Genomic DNA, 15,607 nt, shown 5'->3' with positions numbered 1-15,607 from the left:
GGTTTTAAATCTCAGTTCTTCTCTACAAAGATTAACAGGAATGGTAACTCTGCCCCTTGATGATCTCAGGTTCCAGCTGAAAAACAAAACAAAGCAAACCAAAACAAAAGCAAGTTGTACCCTTTAAGCTAATTTTGGTCTCAAAGTAATGTCTTCATAGAAGACCAAATATAGCTTTTATATTTTCCTAGCCTACTCTATTAAGAAACTTGGAGACAAATGCTAAATCTGTTTCCAGTTATTAGTTGTTTTTTACTGACTGCAAACACCCATTGCTATAAATATGCATTAGTTTTTAATGCTGTAAGTGCTGCGAGGTTTGCACAAGAGAAAACCTGGCAGAAGAAGTGAGCAGCAAATCCTGCACATAAAAGAACCCAGGTTTAGTTGCTAAATGGCAGATTCTGGATGCACCGTGCTAGCAAGGTAATTAGAAGCATTTCCCAGCAGCCCTCCTGCCAGAATAACACTTAATAGTGTTAATAACCAGGCAGGAGAGTGTTTGAGAACTAAAATAGGACAAAACAACAGAGACTCCGCCTTTTGTGCTTTGAATGCCTCTACTGCTTTCACCCCCTGGCCTCTCAGAGAGCAAAGTGTAATTAGGTTATTTGGCCAGCAAGGAGACGAAAAGAAATAAGGGTTTAATCATATACTCTGAGCCAGTGTTTTCATGAAAGCACTCAGCACCTAGGAGCACAACCAGTTTGTCAAAGGAGCTCAGCTGCCTACAACTCTTTCAGAGCCTCAGAGCCGTCGGGCGCGTGTGCAGCGCATTGGAGGTGAAGATGGAACCGGCGCCTGTGTGCCTTAGACAGTTTTTATCTGCCTGGGCTTGAGAACCAGCAGCTGTCTCAGTGACTCTGCAGCAGATTTCCAGCATTGCCAGATCCCTGCCCAGTTAGTGTTTCTGCAGGCAGTTTCCAAACTGCCTGCAGATTCCCATGGGCGCACAGGAGCCGCACGGCCAGCTGCCTGATGCCTCTCCAGTCCCCTGGCTGTGTGCTGGCACACCACTCCCACACGACCCAGTAAGCAGCTGCTGGCCAAGCTGGAGGGCTGGATTTTCTGATGGGCTGTCTAAAGACAAACCTGTCTTGCTGGTCACCTTATGGTACAGCATAATCTTGCCGGTCAGAGTGCTGACTAGCTGCAGAAGGACTGCTGGGAGCTGCACGGAAAGGTTCTGCCTTGGTTGTGTTTGAGCTACCTGAGGTGCATGTTCTGCAATGAGCACCACATGCCCTCAGTGGTGATGCTGCAGCAAGTAAAGAAGCTTGCACCCAACCCAAGAGAGAAAAACACCAGCTGGAGAAAGAATATTCATGTGAGAAGGACATAGACAGCAGTGACTCTATGGCTATTTACCTATAAGAGTCATGCAGGTAGACCATAGGGATCTTGAAGTACCTGCACCATAATTTTCTTTGCTCGGACACTTATGTCACAAGTGAATGATATATCCATGTTACACTTGGACTTCTGAGCTCAGAGCAAACACAAATTTTTAAAAGGCTTCATGTATTTGAGGAGTTCTGATGGCTGGAGTGTTGCTTACATATAGCCATGATCTTAAATGTTTGCATGTTGAAGGTCCTTGTTGTGTTTCATGTATGAAATTGAATCAATGCTTCTTGGGAACATACAAAGTGGTTTGGGGGATGTTTTTGCTCTGCAAAAGGTTGACTCTGGTCTGGAGCCAGGTTTCTTTACTGCATCATCTCATTTTCTGCTGTGCTCCACATGGGAACAAAATTGTTCTTGAGTAAAATTTTGGTCAGCCTTGCTCTCTACCGGGGGAAAAGCAAAAAAAGAGTCAGTCAGACTAATTTAGTTTCTTACCTAGGAGGCTTCAAAGGAAGTTACTTCTCTCTTCCATTAATTAAAAGCCTTGTTTAATGAGCTGTCAGCTACAACAACCAACTTTGCTTCACTGTCACCCTATGGCTTACAGAATGCTGCAGAATGTGCTTTCAGGTTTCTAAAGCACACACATGACAATTGCTGGGAAGAGATAAACTGGGCTAATGCAGTGGTGTACGATTGGCAGGAAGAGCTTTGAATGTGAAACCTAAGTAACATTCTTACACGTTTTCCAGTGTCAAGTCTTATTGATCTAATGCCTTATGAGGTGGTGCTCCATATATGTCCATCAATTTAGTTGTTTCAGGGAAAAACATGCTTGGCTTTTTAAATATATGATTAATCTAGGAAACTGGCTCTCTAAATTTGGAATAGTCAGACTGGGAAGATGTATCGGCTTGGGGAAGTGTGGCTGGAAAGTCGTCTGGCAGAAAGGGACCTGGGGGTTCTAATCAACAAGCAACTGGATATGAGCCAGCAGTGTTTCCAGGTGGCAAAGAAAGCCAATGATATCCTGGCTTGTATCAGAAATAGTGTGACCAGCAGGAGTAGGGCAGTGATTGTCCACCTGTACTCCGCGTTGGTGAGGCCACATCTCGAGTACTGTGTTCATTTTTGAGTACCTCACTGAGGCACTGGAGCAGGTGCAAAGAAGAGCAACTGAGTTGGTGAAGGGCCTAGAGAATACATCTTATGAAAAGTGGCTGAGGAAACAGACTTTTCTGTTTGAGGAAGGGGACACTGAGGAGAGACCTTATCGCCCTCTACAACTACCTGAAAGGACAATATAGAGAGGTAGGTGCTGGTCTCTTCTCATGGGCAGTTAGTGATAGAACAAGAGAGAATGACCTCAAGCTGCAGCAGGGTAGGTTTAAGCTGGACATCAGGAGAAAGAGTAGTCAGGCCCTGGAACAGACTGCCCAGGGAGGTGACTAAGTAACCATCCCTGGATGTTTAAAGGTAATATAGATGTGGCAAGTAGTGATATGGTTTAGTGATGAACTTGGTGGAGTTTGTTGGACCTGATGATCTCAGTCTGTGATTTTCCAGTAGGAAGAAGCTCCTACTAGGGATGATGGATCTACTCATTTTCACTATTAGAAGGAAAGGTCTCGCTTGCTGGGTCTGAGTGATGAGTGCAGCAAGAGTTAAATTCCATCCTTTCCCTTGGAAGGAGGGGATAACTATGTTGGACTTGGTTTGTGGTTTTTTTCTCCTTGTAGGAGACATTGCTTGAAATAGTCCAGCTGAAATATTCCAGCTGACAGCTGAAATGCTACATGTGAACTTACAGGCAAGGAAAGATGTATAGTGCAGCCTGTGATGAAACTGTCCAGACAGTGCAGCAGGGCAAGGGATGGCCTCTGCAAACTGACAGGAGAGGTCATGATGATATCTGAGAGGCCATGGGTGGAATTCTGCATTGCTTCAAGGCTGAGACTTCTATAGTATTTGTATCTTGGGATGAGCTGTATGAAGAAGCGTTACACAATTACATTGCTAATAAAATACTCATTAAACCAGGTAGTAGGAAGAAGCTCTGTAAGGGCAGTTCCTGCTGAACGTGACTGTAACTCCTTCTAAGAGAATGTAACTTTGTTTTGCTCCCCAGCCCTCAGAAAGATGTAAGGTTAGGGATCAAAATAAGCATTGCTGCATCTTGGGTGATGTGTGTCCAGTGCCAGGTGTGCTCTGACTTTTTGGCAGAGTGAACATCGGAGGGTGAGGTCTTCCAGCACCTTCTCTTTTAAAAAGAGTGAAGGCCAGATTCCCATATAAGCACTGGAAAATGCAGCATGCTCCCCTGTCCTCCTCAGCAGCTCACCAGTAAGAGCCCTATGTGCAGAGATCATAGTCTCTGGATGAAGGGACTCGAGCCCTCCTCCAGGATGGTGTCACTACTGGAATGTTATTCTGGGAAGGATGGGATGGAAGCCATCTGGTCCCCTCTAAATTCTTTCTAGAGTTCACTGAACCATTGCATTACACCTGACTGTGAGTACTTATGTGACTCCAGCCTTTGTCATTGTGTCAGGAGGCCTATATTTCAAGTGCCATTTCATGGTGAATTGGGTGGTATCAGTAGTATTTTCAGGTTTAGATGACTTCAAGGAGGGTACCTGTGTGCCTTAGTAACTGGGAGAATAGGGGTAATGTGATAAGGAAGAGATGTTCCCTAGTGAAGATGTTAGCCTAGACACCTATGGGATTTAGGAGCACTAATATTTTTACCTGTAGACTCAGAGATTGGCTCCATCCTGGGAGTTGATTCTTGATTTTGTATCGTCCCCCATGCATGGACACCTTTAGCTGAGTTGGTGTGTGTCCCTGTCCCATGAGTCCCCTGAAACATGATTGTGCTCTGCTGACTGGCTCTGCTGAAATTGTTTGTGGGATTTTTGTGTTCGTTGCCTCAGCCTGGCTCATATCTGCTCAGTATGAGTATCAGTGGGTTTTCTGCCTCCTTTGAGATCTGAAGGTCAGACTTCTCTGCAAAAGGGCATGTGATTTGATCAAAACACCTTTAAAGTCTGTGGTGTGAAGCACATGAAGCTTAGGTTTATCTAGTAGAAAGTATTTCTGAAGTGAAGTTTAATGAGGTTTTCCAGGAAGCAAGTGTTCACCTCATATTGGTACTGGATCAAGGATTGTACCAGAGCTGCAGGAGCAAGAAGGTAAAAAGTCTGACTCAGCAGTTGAGTTTGGGAGCCAGTGTGGCAGTGCTTGTAGGGGTTAATGCTGCTGAGGTGAATCATGTTCTTTCTTCCTTTGAAGAAGGGACAGCAATGGGAAAAGCCTGCCTTGCCTGTCCACTGAGGAGCTGTGTGATTTAATGGTTATCTGGGAGCAGAAAACAAGGTCTGAACTTACATGTTGCTGCTGATTTTGTAACAGCCAGCTTTGGGTATCTGCATTTGTGCATCTGCTCTAAACCCAGCTCTGCTACACGAATGATCTTTTTATAATGAGAAAGTGTTTCATGTAGTGGTATTCAAAAGAAAAAAAGAGGACTGTATACCCCCTTGTCTTTCAGAAATGGGGCTGTGGTTTTCCACAGGTCTGAGGAAACACGTTTCCCTCTTCAGTCCCTGGAAGCCAGGTAGTCAATGTCTTTGAAATTCAGATTCTATATTTACCTGCTGAGGGTAGTTCAGTAGAGAGAGGAAATTTCTTTAAGAATAAAACACGCTGGGATCCCTACTGTTTCCTTAAGGTCCTTGAAGTCAAGACCCAGGATTTCAGATATGGTCTACTTAATTATTTCTGTTCTTTTTCTTTGAAGCTCCTTAGAAGCTCTCTGTGGGATTTCCAAATGAGGCCAAAAACTTAAGCATAAAGGTAAAGGCTTCATAAAGAAATTCGGTCATGTCTGTCCAAGAAAGATGTCAGGGCTGTTAGGAAATACCAGAACAGCCAGAGCAGCCTGGAAGAACTCCCAGTTGTATGCTGGTATTCTGCACTCCAATTCAAGTCAAATTGGTACTATTGCTAAATATTTTTCTTGTATAGTAGAGCATAGTGTCTTAAAATGTCTTGGAGTCATAGCTCCAGTGTGGATGCTTAGCTTAGTCCTCATCTGGAGTACTGTGTCCAGTTCTGGGGCCCTCAACACAGGAACACCTGATGGAGCAGGTCCAGAGGAGGGCCACAAAAATGATCACAGGGCTGGAGCACCTGCCCTATGAAGACAGACTGAGAGAGTTTGGGTTATTCAGCATGGAGAAGGTTCCAGGGAGACCTTATAGCAGCCTTCCAGTGCCTGAATGGGGCCTACAAGAATGGTGGGGAGGGACTGTTTACAAGGGCTCGTAGCACTAGTACAAGGGGCAGTGGTTTTAAACTAAAGAAGGATAGCTTTAGATTGGACATTGGGAAGAAATTCTTTACTACAAGGGTGGTGGAACAGTGGAACAGTTTACCCAGGGAGGTGGTGGTGGCCCCATCATTGAAGACATTCAAGGTCGGACTCGATGGTGCTCTGAGCAACCTGATCTAGCTGGGGTTGTCCCTGCTTCCAACATGGGGGTTGGACTAGATGACCTTCAAAGGTCCCTTCCAACCCAATGCATTCTATGATTCTATGAAATACTTTATGATAAATGCTCTGTCAGTAGATCCCGGAAGAATTTGCAGTGCTCTAGATCCACATCACTGTCAGTGCCTAAGCTTCCATTAGGTTTTACATCTATCCCACCCGTACTTATTTCCCCTCTTTAAGGGAAAGCAAGAGAGCTTTCAAGTGAGAGAAAGTCGCTAGTGGTGCTGATTGCCACCCCCCCTCCAGCCATAACCTCGCTGTGTGTAATGAAACCCCGCTGAGCTGTGCGTTGCTGTGCTTTGTCTGTGCAGATAGTTGCAGCAATAATGGCCATCACGGGCATCGTCATGATGGCTTATGCAGATGGTTTCCAGGGCGATTCCATCATCGGGGTGGCCTATGCCGTTGGATCAGCCTCTACGTCTGCGCTCTATAAGGTAGGGTCAGAACTGTCTGTTGGTAGTGTTCTTACGTTCGTTAACATCAGGTGTTACAAACGCACGAGCACAAAGTGAATCACTGGAAAACAAACGTTCTGTTTTATTGACTCGATGATCTCAAAGGTCTTTTCCAACCTGGGTAATTCTAATTCTAATTTATCCCTCCTGCATCATTCATACCATGACTAGGGCCACGTCACGATGTCAGGAAGTCTACTATGAGGGTAATTAGTTGTCAGCTGCCAAATACTGAGAATGACTTTGTTTTACAAACAAGGTCTCTATTACCATGATGCAAGGAGTTTAGGATCATGTTTTAATCATTTCCTGCCATCACAGTTAGTCAACACTGTTCTGACAGGATGTGCTGTAGGCAGCATGGAGAAGATGCTGCATGTGGGTAGAGTTTTCCCTGAGTGGGGACAAGCAAGCAGCTCATCCCTGGTCTGCACTGCAGCTCTCTTGTGTATTCTGTGCTTGCCCCTGCAAGTGCCTGGCACAGGTGATGCATTGAGATATACAGGGCTTTGTCCCCTGCTTCAAAGTAGTGGCTGTTCTTGAAGGTGAGAAATGAAGGCAGGGATGTGGCTGAGTTAGAAGTAGGTTGGGCTGAATGTGGTTGTGTTTGTTGTCAGCTCAGGGAGGTTGACATCTGTGGAAAAAAGAGAAGAAATTTAGACTTAGTTGTAGTGTGATGAGAAGTCGCCTCCCAACCTGCTGCTCTAGTCAAAAATGTACCTGCTCACTGCAAGGGGGTTGGACCACATGACCTTTAAAGGTCCCTTCCAGCCCAAATCATTCTGATTCTATGATCCATAAGTCACTCAAAGGTGTATGAATTCAGGCTCATGTAGGACAAATCCTCTGTGAAGCTGGTGCTGCCTGTGAATCTGAAAGAAGTCCCTCCAGGCTGGGCTTTCCTCTCACAGAAGGTTCATGCTGTGAAAGCCACTGGAGTCCTGTCACATATCCTAACAGTGCCAAGCACAGCCCAAATCCTGTGACTTCACTGCATGAACGATATCGTCCTTGGGTTCTTTGTTATGTTTGCTCTTGATGGCATTTTACATTAAGCCTTGTACAAACACAACAATCCCCATGGCAATGGTATCCTAGAGCACAGTACCCCTCTCTGTGCTAACATACAGGCAAGGGCATGAACGTGACCAAAGCTCCTCTTGCAAAACTCTCCTGTAGGAAAGGGCTGAGTTACGGCACACTGTTCTGGTCAGGGCTCTCCTATACCCCACTCTCCCCAAGGAGCACTCTGTGCAGGAGGACTTTGTTTCCTATGACAGGCCTGAATTTTGAACCCCTCTTCTTTTCTGTACAGGTTTTGTTCAAAATGTTTCTTGGAAGTGCAAACTTCGGGGAAGCAGCTCATTTTGTTTCTACGCTGGGCTTCTTCAATTTAATCTTCATCTCTGTTACCCCAATCATACTGTATTTTACAAAAGTGGAGTACTGGTCTCCCTTTTCTGCTGTGCCCTGGGGTTACCTGTGTGGTGTTGCTGGCCTCTGGTTGGGTATGTGATGAAAAATTTATTCATTTTTCTAGCTCTTCTCCTCTCCCCCTGTACAAAACTAGCCTCGGGTGCAAATAATTCCCTCCCCACCCCCCCACCAAACACACACTTAGGCAGAAGAGCTCTCTCACAGATGAAAGCTGATCACAGTGCAAATGGGTACTCCTTTGAAAATACTAATATTAATAGCAGAGAATATAGATGCATAGTAATTGTCCACTTCTCGCCTTTGCATTCCTACTGTAGTTTCGTTGGTATTTCCCTGTTTCTGGCACAGCTTGATTCCTGTAGATCCTGTTTCAAAGGGTTGCATGTACCCAGGCAGGTCCTGGCTGACGCAGGGACCCACAGCACTGGAACACCTTTCTGTGAGTGCTGCAGGGCTCTGGGTAGAGCTCACCCAGTTTTGTGTTAGCCTGCAAAGGCTGCTAGTCTTTCAAGATGTGTAGATGTGCTGAGGGGCATGGTTTAGTGGTGGACATGGCAGTGTCAGGTTAATGGCTGGACTTAGTCTTAAATGTCTTTTCCAACCTAAACGATTCTGTGATTCTATTCTCCTCCAGTCTTCATTTTACCCACTGCCCTTCCACAACACTCCCTCTTTGAGAGCTACAATTGCTGTCCTCTTGCCCCACAGAATATCTACTGGATTCAACCCAGGGCTGTTTTAATTTTCAGATACCACAACACCCCTTCTTTAGTAAAGTCTCTATTATTTCATAATTGAAGAGCTTTTTGTCTCCACTATGAGTATATTAAGTGGAAGCAAAGAGGGTATTGTTGCCTGGTATGTGGCCCATCTATGTGGATGTCCAGAGACATGGTCAGGCTGAGCTGAGGTACTGTGAGCACCTTGATGCTGCTCTGGACAAAATTGCAGCTGCCCCATGAATATCTAAGGGAGAGAAAGTAGGGATAATGTACCATCAAGCAATATACCCAAGTGTATAATCCTCACCATGAGGGAACAACCTTGTGGAGCAAACAAACTCCCTCTTTTTATGTAGGGGACTCATCAGTAGGACTAGGTGGTGGACAATCAAGGGGGACCTGGCCTGTTGCTGCAGCATCAACCCCTGTCTGCAAGAGCTGGAAGTATCTCTAGGGAATGATATGAAAAGGAAGTTTTTTGTAGTTTGCATTTGATCTCTCCAGGAAATTTGATCTGGCTGGGAATGTTGCCATGTGAAAAAAACACAAAACAAAACAAACAACCCATATGTTAAATCTGTTGAAAGTTTATACTTCTGTCAGCTTTCATTTTGCCTTTAACATGGTAGCAAGACTCTATGGTCTCACTCCAGTCAGCTTAGTTCACAGTTACCTTCATCAGCTAATTGTATTTAGTGTCCTTTAGATCATGAGTTCCACCTTTGATGTGTGATCCAGCTAGAGGGGTTGTGCAGCCTTTCATCAGGGAAATGTCCTGCTATGACAAGGACAACCCAGCCTCAGGCAGGAGGGGCAGCTGGGATCACCAACCTTCTGGTAGGAGGAGAAATGATGGCAGCAAAACTAGATTGTTGGTATCAACATATAATATATGTATACATCATACCTGGAGGGTCAAGGTGGAGGAGAGAAGTCTCACCCCAGAGTTTTTCCCCACAATCATGTATTCTTTTCTCTCCTAGCTTTCAATATTCTGGTTAACGTTGGCGTCGTGCTTACATACCCCATCCTGATCTCTATTGGCACAGTGCTTAGCGTCCCTGGAAATGCAGGTACAAGTATCATGAAGGTGGTGGAAAAATAAGCCTGCAGGCATGAGACAGTTTGTCTGAATGTTGTCACTTATTTCAAACCCAGCTTGGTCCCCCCCAGCTTCCACAGATGCTCCTGGATGGTAGATGTTTCAGCTGGTGAAAGCCTCGAGATGTTATCTCGTCTCCTTTCTCTGGGAGTAACAGGATGTGTTCATACCATGCAGAGAGAGGAGGGCAGGCTGATCCTTAGCCAGTACCCCAGACGTGGGGCTTGTGGTCATCATGCTGCTGCCGTGGCTCAGCGCTGTGCTGGTGACCTGCCATGCAGCGGTGGAGCTGGAAGTATATGTGGCAGTTTACTCTAGAGTCCTGTCTTCTTAACTAGGCTCATCTCTGCTCTTCAGTCTCCTCCTGCACCTCATTAGCCTCTCAACGTTCTGAGCATGTTCTCAAAGAAAATTTTATTCTTAAGAGAATGCAGGTCAGAGCTGCAAAACACTCAGTACCCGTAAGAGGCTGCTGAAGGGCTCAGATGTGCTGCTGTTGCTGGTTGTGGAGTTTGAAGGCTGAGCCTGGAGGCACTGACTCCAGCTGTCTGACCTGCAAGCTGCTCTCCCCATCACTGCTCTCTGCAGCCCAGGGAAACATACTGCTGGTGCAGTAGACAAAGAGTTACCATAAAGTACCTTCCTTTTTGGAGCAGAAATGGAAATAGTGAGGCTTAGATCAGCCCTACACGGCTTCTTCAGAGCCCACTTGAAGGCGATGAGGAGGAGATACAGCACTTCCAATACAGCAGTCTAAAGTCAAAGCTCTTCTTTAACTCAAGGAGCTGGTCACTCCCAGAGGATTTTTCAGCCTGAAGAGGAGAAGGCACCATAAAGACCTTATTGTGGCCTTTCAGTACTTAAAGGGGGCCTATAAGAAAGATGGGGACAGAACTTTTAGCAGAGATTGTTGTGACAGGACAGGGGGTGGTGGTTTGAAAATAGGGGAGATTTAGACTAGGTACAAGGAAGAAATGTTTTACAGTATGGATGATGAGACACTGGCCCAGGTTGCCCAGAGAGGTGGTAGATGCCCCATTCCTGCAAGGATTCCAGGTCAGGTTGTCTGGGGCTCTGAGCAACCTGCTCTAGTTGCAGATGTCCTGTGCTGACTGCAGGGGTGTTTGAGTAGATGACCTTTAAAGGTCCTTTCCAACCCAAACCCTTCTATGATTAATTAAGAGTGATGGGGCCAGTGTCACAGCCAGAGTGCAACACACACATTACTGAGACCTGCCAGGATGGTCTGATGGTATAGATCATCCTGCTGCAGTTTTAACACCATTGTTATTTCTTCTTCCCAGCTGTGGACCTGTTGAAGCACAAAATGATCTTCAGTGTAGTGAGACTGGGAGCCACCATCATCATCTGCGTTGGGTTTCTGCTGATGCTGCTCCCTGAGGAGTGGGATGAAATAACACTGAGGTTCATCAACAGCTTGAAAGAGAAGAAAAGTGAGGATCATGCTGATGATATCACAGACTCCAGTGTACACACGAGAAGCAGAAGTAGAGCTAATGGGACAGTGTCTATACCACTAGCTTAGGGCTGGTGGACTTTAACTGCACGCAGATGTATATTCTGTGAATATAGCTTAAATTTCACCACTGCTTGTATGCTTAAGCCCAACATTTACTCTGAACTGGAGATGAACTGTAAGATAAGAGAAATACATCTATTATAAATGTTTACGTTTATACACTTATCAAGGAGCAGGTGTAAATAACTCCAATAAAATGTTTTGTAATAAAAGAACCTTTGAGCTCTTGTCTGACTGAGGGGGTGGGTTTAAAATAGGGATCAAGTCCACACTGTTTATCTCCTTTTGCTGGCAAAAAGAGAGATGTTCTCAAGGGTACAAATCTTTGATATTTCCAGCTAGAGATCAGAATTTAACATGTTGGCTTATCTTCAAAATAAAGCAGCCTTTTGGTGAGGTTGTGGTTTGGAGGAACCGTTTCAGACCTTTCCTGGCATTTTTGAGAATTGCTTCTGAGAGAGGCTGATGTTCACATTGATATTAAGAGAATATTCAGTGACCTGCAAAACACTAACTTTTCACTCATGTTAATGTGAAATATGTGATGAAAGTGACTTTGCACATAACCTGTACATGCTACAGTGCTGCTAGCTCAGAGATGTGGTGTTGCCCGCTTGTCTCCTGTCCACTGAATGTTGTGCCTGTAACCAGCAGAAATCCAAGGCTCAGAACTGATGTCCTAACACACACAACATCAGTGGTGGCAGGGGTACAGTTAGGCACTGCTGGAACACCTCACCTACCAGTCCTGTTGGAAGAGAGAGGTCTGTTGCTGAACATAGGAGAACAGATGAGCTACTGGTGATTAAAACAGTCCAAACTAGCTCTGCTAGGGTTTTGTAGGACTGAGCTGATGCTGATCATACACTTGACTAAAGGATTGGTGCTGCCATCCCTGGAGGCATTAAGGTGTGTAGATGTGGTGCTGAGGGACATGGTATAGTGGTGGACTTGGCAGTTCTGGGTTAATGATTGGACTTGATGATCTTAAAGGTTTCCTCCCACCTAAATGATTCAATGATATTCATGGTCTGCCCCAGCTGGTGACTGCATAGTTGGAAATGTCCTGAAATCATTTACCTCCCTGAAAGGTGTCAGGCTCCAGCACTAGCTCTGCTTCCCTCCCAGAGCCACACCGATTTGTGCCTTTTGCCAACACCAACTTTCTGCTAGTACCACTGGACTTTGAGTGCCTTTAGTACAGCCAAAAATAACCTTATTTGTCTCTTTTTCTCCCAGAAAAGCTGCATGCCCAAGCTGAACAAGTTTCGCATGAGAGACTGAACACTCCAGATCACCAGCATCCCTGGGAAATGTCAGTTCCTATTTTCTAGAGCTTTGAACCAAACAAATATTTTCCATAACCTCCACCATGGAAAAGCCTTTCAGAAGCCAAACCAAGCCAACCAACTTTCCCATTCCCTTCTCTAAGCCTGTCACTGTGCAATTTAGGCTGGCTCTTTTCTTCTACATCATTCTTAGGATCAATCATGCAAGATTACTTTGAGAGCACTTGATAAGCAGACAGCACACATACCCTCCTCCCTCACTCCCCCACATTATATTAAGGAAGAATAGAAAAAAATGGAAAGTACCAGGGATTTTAGAGCTGTACTGTTGTGTCCAACATTAAGTACCTAGCAGGGGTTTTTTGATGGTATTTCTTCAAGGAAAAAAAAAAAGTATTGAAGAAGTGTTTGTTATTAATAACACTGCTTATATGACAGCAACATCTGCATTTGTCACCAAAATAAGAACAAGATGCACACCCTACATGAAGCTGTGATTTATATAGGAGCTGACCTCAAGCTCATCCTAGCTGGTAAGTCCTAATGAACCTCTTATACTGCACTGATGGGTATGGGGGTCCTGTGAGAGCCCTGTAGTTTGGAGAAGTGCCCTGGGACATCAATGGTCCCAAGAACAGAGGTGGTGGTGGTGGGGCTGGAAATTGGTGGGCAGCTAGCCTGTCCCCATGGCCATTAAGGCTTAATACAGCTGCAAACAAAGCAATTAATGTAATCAGCTCTAAAAGCACCTTTTTATCTGTCTCTGTTTTGATTTGACATTTTTTATCTTTTAACATTCCATGTGTAAACTGTTCTTGTAACCAGCAGATCTAAAAAATACCTATGTGTATTTAAAAAGAAAACAAACCAGATTTGGGCTCTTCCATTGGGCCCTTGCATTACAAGGCTGCAGAATTATGGCAGTAGAGACCAACCCAACCAACCACCCCCTTTACATTAAACCCAGAAGTGTACTCCCAGATGGTCTTTTAAAAGTCTTTTTCAACATATGAGATGTTCTCAGCTCCTTGTCTGCTGCTTTTGAGAGGAGCTAGCCAGTAATAACATTCTGAAAAAGTGAATTCTATCAAACAGAAGTTACTGATGGGACGATACAACTGAGAGCAAATAGCATATGGCAGCTTGGGCACCACCCCAAGTCCATTTTGGAGTTGATATATTCATTTATGTGACTAGATAGCTCCTGCCAAACTGAACACATGGGAAAAACAAACATTTCCTTTTAGTATGCATTGATGAGTATACTTTGGCAAGCAGCCTCATGGCAGCATCTTCAGGCCCAGGACTGTATCCTTCAAGGAGCCTCACTGAGTACTCAGCAAGAAAATTCATGTGAAATCCCAGTGTTTGAGTCAATTTTCCCCTGCTTGAGATATTTCATGGCCAGGGGCATAGTGTGTTACTGTGTCAGCTTGTCACTCCCTGTGAGCAGCCTCTGTGCATGACCCATCCCCAGAGGCCAACTGTCATGCTTGCATTTATACAGGGAGAAGATGCATACAGTTCTTAGCCCAGCAGCCACCTTCTGCCTCTTACCAGGCTTATCAGGCATCATCTAACCCACTCCAAGCTTTCTGCTAGGACTGAGCATCCCCCACGTATGGTGAACAGTGCTGAGGGCTGAACCAAGACTGCAGAAGGCTTTCCCTCTGCCACAACTTTGCTGTGGGTGGGCAGGAAGGATTTGCTCCTACATCCTTCCCACCATCAGCCCTGAGTGACATCCACTGCTCTAGCCACAAGTGTCCTGGATCCCTAGATGCAAGCAGTACCTAATCCTTTGGTTGGATTGTGTCCATATGCTTTTTGAGGATGCTCATCCAGTTCAGTGATTCCTTAAGGCACCCTCATTCACCCCTGCCCAACCTACAGTTTGTCTTCCTTATTAAGTGAGGAAGGTAACTATATGCTCTAGAGCTCAGGTCAGCCTTTCAGCCAGAGAAAAAACATTAAACGCAAGAAACCAGACAATAAGTGGAGGCTATTTTGCATGATGGTTCTGATGATCCATCAGAGGAATACAAACCAATAATCATACCCATCAAGTGGCCGATCAGATGTGGGCATCTCTGACAAGCCCTTCTACCATCTCTAGCAATGCAAGGGTTTCATTTAAATTGCACCATCTTGTTTGCACCCCTAGGAAAGGGGCAATTTTGATGTGGCAGCTGTGTTATCTGAGTCTCCTTCATGTCAGATTCTGGTTCTCTGGAAAGAAAACAAAACGTGCTGTGCATAACCCACCTCAGGCATCGCTGCTTGCACTGCTCCAGAGGACTCTGCACTGCACACAATGTTATCAGCAAGACCAGTATCCTCAGCCTTGGCTGGGACAAGATGAACATCCCCTGTTTGCACAAGTGACAAGCAGCAGAGGGAGGAGCAAACTATATTTCTTGACTTGACAGATGTGCAGTAACGGGATCTGATGTGTGTCCCAGACAGTGAGGCAGTGCTGTCTTAGTTTCCTCTCTTTGCTGCTCTGCCTCTTCACGTTATCACCAGCTAAACCTGCAAACATAACAGATGACAAGTCTATTTGCAACATTACAGTTCCTCCTGCTTTAATCAACATAAAGTCCAGGCATTATTTTGGCAAAAATTCCTACCACCCACTTTCCAGCTCGTCTTGTGCCCATGCTTCCTGAAATTCCAGGGCAGAACCTGCAGCAGTATCTGTAACACACTGGGTTGTCACCAGCCATCTCTTCCATTTGCCCTCTTGAAAGGTGAAAGACAAAGTGGGTAGGGACCCCAACTTGCTAAAACCTCCACTATTTCCACTGCTGCACAGGTACTGCTTACCCAGGAAACCCCACAGCATCCACACAGAGCCGTGGTCTGGGGAGCCCAGGTAAAGGTGCACAGGGACAATTTTGGCACAGCAGTTGCAAGGGATAATGTTTGGGAGCCTCTTCCAGTACTACTGGGCCTTTCTGGGACCCAGTTCAACCCCAGGGTTCAAGCCTCAGCAACCTGCAGGGAGAGCATCTCTTTGCAGCTTGCCCTGCTCTTGGCCTTCTTGGCTTTACAAACTAAAAGCATGTGGAGACCAAAGTGCAGCTCCAAAGTACACAGATGCTGAGATGTTAGGGATTTGCTGGGAGATATTTGTCATTAACTGATGCAGCATCAA

At 45.3% G+C, this 15,607-nt stretch overlaps 1 protein-coding gene across 2 annotated transcripts in view; it reads left to right on the top strand.

Annotated features, from left to right (window-relative positions):
* SLC35F4 (solute carrier family 35 member F4) overlaps window positions 1-11,327 on the top strand; it is a 134,960-nt gene extending 123,633 nt beyond the window's left edge. For both annotated transcript variants that reach the window (XM_054161697.1, XM_054161696.1), the window contains 4 exons: window positions 6,214-6,339; window positions 7,676-7,868; window positions 9,503-9,592; window positions 10,926-11,327. In XM_054161697.1, the coding sequence (XP_054017672.1) occupies window positions 6,214-6,339; window positions 7,676-7,868; window positions 9,503-9,592; window positions 10,926-11,167 (651 nt within the window). In that variant the 3' untranslated portion in view covers window positions 11,168-11,327. The remainder of the gene's footprint in view (window positions 1-6,213; window positions 6,340-7,675; window positions 7,869-9,502; window positions 9,593-10,925) is intronic.
* The last annotated feature ends 4,280 nt before the right edge of the window (window positions 11,328-15,607 follow it).

The sequence above is a fragment of the Dryobates pubescens genome, chromosome 5, assembly GCF_014839835.1.
Source record: "Dryobates pubescens isolate bDryPub1 chromosome 5, bDryPub1.pri, whole genome shotgun sequence".
Lineage (NCBI taxonomy): Eukaryota > Metazoa > Chordata > Aves > Piciformes > Picidae > Dryobates > Dryobates pubescens.
The sequence above is the reverse complement of the archived record's forward strand: the minus strand, read 5'-3'. Positions and strand labels throughout refer to the sequence as shown.